This window comes from Chrysochloris asiatica, unplaced genomic scaffold (assembly GCF_000296735.1).
Source record: "Chrysochloris asiatica unplaced genomic scaffold, ChrAsi1.0 scaffold00136, whole genome shotgun sequence".
NCBI lineage: Eukaryota > Metazoa > Chordata > Mammalia > Afrosoricida > Chrysochloridae > Chrysochloris > Chrysochloris asiatica.
Genome location: NW_006408654.1, coordinates 3,128,181 through 3,136,277, shown reverse-complemented (window position 1 = coordinate 3,136,277; position 8,097 = coordinate 3,128,181). Strand labels below are relative to the sequence as shown.

Here is an 8,097-nt window from a genome sequence, read left to right as displayed (position 1 = left end):
TTATAAAAGAGAAAATATAGAAAATAAGAAATATTAATAAGAAGGAATTATTTAATTCTCTTTAACCCAGATTTCATATGAATTTTTTGTTTATCTAATTTTAAGCATCATGGATTGATTACTGCTAAAAGTAGCTGATACCAAGTTATTTTATATAAACTGATTTCCAAATAAAATAAAAACTGCAAAATCTGGAAATTATTTTTACACCTGAAGGAGAACTAAGAGTGAACACTGTATAATAACTCTTCTCAAATTATCTAATAACTGATAATTTACAACATATTATCCAAAAGAGAAAATAGTTTTACAGAAAAAAAAAAATCAGTACCACATAAAAAGTTAAATCTCAATATCCTTTTGTTATTGCTATTGTTAAGTGCCATAGAGTTGGTTCCGACCCATAGCGACCCTGAACAGGGTTTCCGAGGCTGTAATCTTTAAGGGAGCAGAAAGCTTCATCTTTCTCCCACAGAGCTGCTGGTAGTTTCAAACTGCTGAACTTGGCCGTTCGCATCCCGATTCGTAACCACTATGCTACCAGAGCTCCTTCAATATCCTTTTACTCTGCAGCAAATGAACAGGTGGAAATACTGAGTTTTTTTTAAAAAGCTTGAAGAGCTACAGGCAAATGAAGAACAGATGATCTGATTCTCCTTCCCTCCTTTATGGGGAGTAAAAACTGCCAAAGGTCATTTGAGATATTTATTATGTAGAATACTACTTATTTATAAAAGCAATTTGTAGAAAATGAAATGTCTTATATTTTTTAAAAAGACCTGCTATTGTTGAGGAGATCTGGCTATCATTATGTAGGACTTATGTATGAAATGAGTCAACATGAGACCCCTTGAGGTCTAAATTTAAATAATATTTCTACAATAGAGTTAAAGTTCAGAGGTCTTTAAAATGTAAACTTTTAAAAAATCATATAAAGAAAAAGAAGAGCTAACTTTAAAAATGCAGCAGAGTATAAAATTCATTGTTACCAAGTTATCTTGAAAAAGATTCATGTATGCTCTTTTAACCAAAAAAATTACTTATTAGTAAAATTTGTCTTTCTGTTTAACAATTATGAAACACTGAAGTGTTTAAGGATAAAGAATATCTAATTTCAATGCATTTCAGAAATATTAAAAAAGAGATCTGCTTCCTTGTCATCAAAGTCAGTAAATTTTTTCTTTATAAAAGTGTTAGCTTGGTCTTCAATGATCATGGAAGAGTTCAAATTCTTGCTATGTAAACAGTGTAAAATTACAAACTGAACTCAGATGTTTGTAATGCCACAAACCAAAGGACAACTAATTAATAGGAAAAATAAAACCAAAGGACAATTAATAGGCCTAATAATAAAGGCAGCGCCTTCAACTTAATTTGATACTTACCAATAATCCACAGTATAAGAAGATAGTCTATTCTTTCAAGAGCTGGCCCCATTGTGTTTTTCTTATCCTCATTGTAGACAAGAGAGTACAGGTTTAACAAAAGCAGAAATGTGAAATATGATGCTCCATGAATAATAAACTTCATAAAAGGTGTATGAATGATTCTGCCAAACTGAGATTTGGGAGCTATCAAATAACAGAGTGACAAAACAGGCCAAAAGATGCCAACTGTCAAAACGGTCATTATCTTCTTACAGGTGGGCTTACGTCGGTAACCTGACATCTGTCCAAACCAAACAGTATTCAGGAACTGCTGGCAGTTAGATTGAGAGACAAACTGAAAAGGACACACACACAAATGTAAAACAAAACCTTTAAAGATTAACTGATAAAGTCATTATTTAGTTGACAAAGTTCCATTAATAGCTTAAAAATCAATTTCTAGACATTTAACCTAGATCCTTTCTTTTCTTTTCCTTACAAATAATAAAAATAAAAGAATGTAGAGGTGAGAGAGCATCAACTCTGGAGCCAGCATACCTAAATTCAAAGTCAAAGTCTACACTTATTGAAAAACTTAAAGCAAGTTTTTAAACCTCTTGGAGCCTCAATTCAGAATCTGTAAAATGCGGATGATAACAGTAACTACTCACAAAGTTGTTTCAAGGATTAAATGTAATGCTCTTAGAATAGTGTCTGGCATATAGAAAGTACTATATAAGTATTAACAAATTATCATTAGCCTACTTAATCATTTTACCACATTTCATTTATAAAGGCTCTTATATTAATGTTTATGAAATTTCAAAGTTAACAATCACATTCATAGAAGGAAATGATTTTTTTACTAAGGTTACTTAGGATACTTATTACATAGTATAATAATAATACCTAAAACAATTTACTAATAAATGCTTAGATGTCTTTGGTCTAGAGAAACTACTGATTTTAGTTCAAAGAATCAATGTATCCAGATAGGAAAACAGCCAAAGTCAATATAATAGATATATTCATGCTCCAACAAAATACTGAAGATTTCTTAAATGTGTTAAAGATACTCCTAAACTTGCTTAAAACTGAATTTTGTAGGAGATTAAAAGGAAAAATATTCCCAAATAGAAGAAAAATTCTAGATCAAGCACATGAATTTGGTTATCAAAGTCTACAAAAGTGCTTTAGTTTATAAATTTCAAAGGCAAAATTATCCAACTATAATGGCAATCTTGTGAAGTATTATTTAAGGCTCTTGATAACTCTGGATACAAGAATATTCACCAGATTTGAAATTACCAAAGTAATGTAGAAAATCCAGTAATCCAAGATAATTTTGGACAACCTTCTGTTTCAAAAAGGATCTATCCTAAAATAGAACATAATTTGTAAAATGCAACACTGTAGTAGAAAAAGCATTGACTGGACAGAATTAATTTTGTTCTTTACTGTGTTGTTTATCAAGGAATTTCCTGATATATCATAATTATTTTTGGCAATTACAGTCTTATTTCATTCTTTATTCTTGTGCTCAGATTCCAATGTTCACAAGGAATCTTAATCTGTACCTCAAGGTACCTGTCAGAGCAACAGTATTTCCTCCCACCAAGTACCCAGTTTAGTGGAATCCTGAACTTAGCTTCTCTCTTCCCTCAAGTAGGAAAACAATCCCAGAACTGATTATTATCCCTGCCATCCCTTTATATAGTGATGGTTTAGTTACTAGCAATGTTAAACATGCATTTTGAAGAACAAAATTTTGACTGGAAATGTTTTAAGTCTGTGTTGTTGTTATTTTGATGTGCCGTGGAGTCGGTTCCGACTCATAGAGACCCTGTACAGGGCTTCCAAGGCTATAAATCTTTACAGGAGCAGAAAGCCTCATCTTTCTCCCACAGAACAGCTGGTAGTTTCAAACTGCTGACCATAAAGTTCACAGCCTGATTGATAACCACTACGCTACCAGAGCTCCTTTTTTAAGTCTGTAATTGCTTTAAAATATGACCACAAATTCTTTGATAGCCCTCTCATCAAAAGATGTGGTAAATATTCCCTCTTCTTAAATTTGATAGCCTTGTGATTGCTTTAACCAATAGCTACTACAGGAAGCTGTATAATTTCTAAAGCTAGGTCTTGAAAGGCTATGCAGTGTTCACTGGAACACTTTCTTGAAGCCAGGAACAGCCATGTAAAATGTCCTACTATCCTGAAGCCACCATGCTTTGAAGAAGCCTAAGCTACGTAAGAGAAGGCATTAAAAGATAATGGAATTTTTCTACAAACTTTTGAAGTCTCCTTGTATAGGCTCGCCAGTCAACAAATCCAGGGGCCAAACATGTGAGGACATTTCCACAGGATTCTAGCCCCCAGTTACATGATTATCTCCAGCTGATCCCTCAGATATGGTGGCATAGAGATAAATCATCCTACAGTATTCCTTTCCTAAGTCTGGACTCAAAGAATCCTGAGCATAATAAAATTGTTGTTTTATGCCACTAAATTTGGGAGCAGTTTTATATTTGGCAATGGACAATCTGAACAAAATCTACCAGCTACCTAGGAGAATACCATTATCTTCCTCTTTAATTACATCTAGAAGTCTAGTCAAAAAGTTAATTTATATATTCAATCATCCTTAAAATTATAAAGTGAAGAGCTCTTGGGGCCCATCGCTTTTTTCACTGATGATAGTTCCTCCAGCAGAACCATTCCCAGGAGATTAGATTAGATTAGAGCTTTTAAAAACATTACCATTCTATCATCTTATAAGGGCTTCACCTTCATAAGTCTTCCTTTCAACTAACAAATATCACTATTACTTTTTGCTTCTTTGTCTTCCATCTTCTTTAAATTGGGCATTTTATTATCCTCTGTGAGTTCTTCAGGGATATAGATATCATTAGGGAATGGTCTCTTAGAATTTTTTTTCTTCCTAATCAAGATAATTCTGGACATTTCTTTATTTTAGGTTCTTTCCCCAAAAATTTAAGTTGACTTTGTACCTTGTATTCCTGTACTATATAATTTTAATAGTATTTCATGTCCATTTTGGTTGTAGAACAAAGAAATGTATTAACCTAAGAGCAAGTAAAATGCATGATTGAGGAAAATTACATCAAGGTTCCTATATTCTCTGTTTCTGTTAATAGAATTTCCTCTCTAATCCACACAGGTTATGTTGTTGATTTAAAATTTTATAATCACAATAATCCAAATTCTTGAACTTAATTTTTTCTTGTTTGTGGCAATCAAGAACCCTGGAATAGGAGTAAACTTACAGGATTTGAAGCCAGAGAACTGGATAAGTAATACACTTTCTAGGTAACTGTCAACTAAAGACCTTAAAAATCTTTCCTGTCACAAAACTCTCATGAAACTGAAAATTTCAACCAAGACCAAAGGTCCTGTATCTTGTCTTCTACGATTACTTATTTAAGGTCCCATTTTTAATATTCATATAAATTTAAGAAGCAAGCTTTATTTCAACATCAATGTTAATAATGGATTTTAGAAGCAATACTTCAAAAGCACCATTGATCAACACCCCATACTATTAACTGGATATCATCTACCAATAAATACTCATGTTTAGTAAAGTAGCTCAAAAAGTTAAATTTAAAGTGCATACCTTCCTTCTTCAAGCTCCTGAATCATGTGCATGTGTGTGTATGGGGAGTAGAAATGGGTATTTCCCTGAATAGGAAGGGATGATGCCAGAAGAGCCAGATTCAAATTAGTTATATCATTCGCCTCTCCACCTTTGGGTTTCACAATGAATTAACAAATAAGAAGAATCAGGATCTATAATACTGGATACTTCATTTTCAAATAGAAAGGGGCTATTACTATGGGAGGGGTTATTTATAACCAGATCAAGAAAATAAACCCATGACAGCAAAACAAAAAATGGAAACTTCATTATACAGACACTTAGTATTAAGCAAAAATATCAAATCAACATTGATATTATTATAGTTAATAGTTAAAAATAATAGCACCGATTATTTATTGACTACTTGCCTAAAGCTAGTACTTACTGTGCTAACAACCCCTTTAAATATATATTCTTAATTAATTCTTAAAAATGAAAGCCCAGACAGATCCAATAACTTCCCCAAGGGCACATAGTTTGTAGGAAGCTGAACCAGAATCTCCACCCAGATAAATTACTCCAATGCCTTTCCTCATAGACACTAGACTACTGTGGAGGAAACCATTTAAACATATTACAGAAAGCCTCATACCTCCTTTTGATTATATTTTATAGCAAGTTTTAGACGACTTAAATTCATTCTTTCTTCAAGTAATCCCCGTTTGTCAAGTGGCTCATCACTAGATGTATGGTTTAGGATCACCTCCAATTCACGTGAATTCCGGGCTTGTGCAAGCAAATCTTTAGCAAACATTTTACATTGCCGAGCTAGTTCCTCATAGTCATTCCTACAAAATGCAACAGTCTATTATTAGAATATCATTGCTACCTTCTAAATAAGCTATATTAATTGGAACTTTTTATCAGTAACATTTTAATTCTGAAGCTACACAAAATCTGAAGTCATTTTGGGCTTACATAGTCGGAAGAACCATTTGGTACATAACTTCTCCACAGCTTTGTGGAAAATAATAATACAACTATGTTCCCTGTGTACATACTTATAAGTACACTTATATTGCTATCAGTTTGAGAATTTGTCAGTCAATTCTCTTAGTGAATTTGTTCTTATCTTCTGTAAAGTGTGTATACAATTTTCTTTATAATATTCATCCAAATAATAGGAATATTCTAATGTTACCCAATGACTACTATACAATTTTTTAAAACTAGGGACTTTGTCAGAAATAGTCTACAACATATTTATGATAATTCTGATGTTAAAACAATATTCCGATACATTTTTAAAGTACTCATTTGAATGGAATTCAGGTTAAAAAGAAACTTAATACAAGCCTCAAGTGTTTGTTAAAGGTGGTTGCTATTGTTAAGTACCATGAAGTGGGTTCCGACTCAGGTAGGCGTATGTTAACGTAGTTCCTAATCTTTTTAAAAACATCATTTTATATAATTTATGAGTAAGTTTAATAACAATTTAAGAATACAGTTAGAAATAAGTAATTATCAGTCATGGACTTGGAATCAAACTGCAGAAAATAATTTTTTATTCCATTTTTGGTGTTTCATGAGAAAGGAAGGAAAAACAGGAAGATTTCCCCATTGGCTAGTTTTGCTTTATAATGAGACTTTTCATGGACTAGCTGAATAAAATTACAATTCAAAGAATAAAAACTTCTTTTCCTTCCAGGCTAACATTTTTTTCATTCTTTGTTACTTACTACCTAACCAAAGTTACCTGAAAATGAGTAGTTAGATTTCTTTAACAAATGAAATATTACCTTCTTAGTTTAGGAATCCAACTGCAGATAGGAATATTCATCAAAATGTATTTTACCACAAAAATATCTCATCTCTAAATAAACATTTGCTACACCACTAGATTCAGAGGTAAAATTAATACATATTGTTAGTAGGCTTGAAGTCGTATATTTTAGTTCTAACTGCTACTACTATTTCCACTCTTTCCAGCTTTAATCTCTGTTGTTCCTAAGTAGATGTTGAAATTAATTAGATATCTAAACTTTATGCATGTTTCCCTGCCTTTAAAAATAAAGAATTCTATAAAAATAATGGGGTTTATGATATAGTCACAAATTTAAAAAGCTACAAACAGATAACTTAAATCTAGGCAAAAAAACCTGTTAACTTCCAATTTCCCTTCCAGTAAGTGGAAGTCTAAATGTGTCCAATCTTGTCAAGTCACTGGAAGGGTACCATGCAACGCATGGGGCTCCACAGGATCTGGACATGACTAGAAAGGTAAGAATGGCATATACTAAGCCTCTAGAAACATTGCAGTAGGAGTTGGCAGAAATCTTGATGAACTCCTCCTTCAGATGATAATCTCCTGTAATGGGAAGTCTCCCCTTCAAGTTCACTGAACAAAATTCTCTAAGGAATTTTTTTTTTTTCAATCAAGCTACTTTTTCCTACTTCCCTCTCCCTCCACACACACACTTAACCCTCTTAAGGAACATTTAAACTAAAGGTTTTTTGGTTATGGGAAGCACAGGAATTATGCTTAATTTTCATTTCAGAAGAAATATTATATACTAATCATTCTTAATCAGTAGTATTTTATATTTAGATTTACATGTATGTTCCCCTCAACAGAAACATTTTACTTACCAGTGAAAGGGGACTATGGCTCTGTGTGTGGAACACCCCAGACATGAATAAAACACTTAATATGCTTTTGAAAGAGCTGAAGTATCAAGCTCCAAGATAATTGTAGAATCTGGAAATAAGAGGAGGTGGAACAAAGAGGAACAGTGGCAAATAAATTTGCTCTTGCTTAGATTGCCATTTCTACTACCCTGCATATTGCCCTGGGATGCCCTTAGATAAACTGATAACAGGCGAAATTAGGGGTAATGAAAAAAAACCCCACCTACACATCACCATAGTCTGTTCCTTTGAAAAAGTAAAAAATCAAGTGATGGTAGCAAGGAGAAACAAGTGCTGGTTATCTTGAATCGAATGTAAGTAAATAAGAATATTTTTTTACTTGGCCTATGAAGAAAATTCAGGCTGAAAGGGTTATCAAGGACACACACAAAAAGACATTATATAATTCAGGGGAACAAACAAGATGGCAGATCAGGTGGA

At 32.7% G+C, this 8,097-nt stretch overlaps 1 protein-coding gene across 1 annotated transcript in view; it reads right to left on the bottom strand.

Moving 5' to 3' along the window:
• The window catches only part of TRPC1 (transient receptor potential cation channel, subfamily C, member 1), a 112,851-nt gene that overhangs the window by 51,708 nt on the left and 53,046 nt on the right, over positions 1-8,097 (bottom strand). Inside the window, exons 9-10 of the mRNA XM_006869858.1 lie at positions 5,621-5,833; positions 1,386-1,722 (exon numbers count right to left, since the gene is read on the bottom strand). Coding sequence (XP_006869920.1) covers positions 1,386-1,722; positions 5,621-5,833 — 550 coding nt within the window. The remainder of the gene's footprint in view (positions 1-1,385; positions 1,723-5,620; positions 5,834-8,097) is intronic.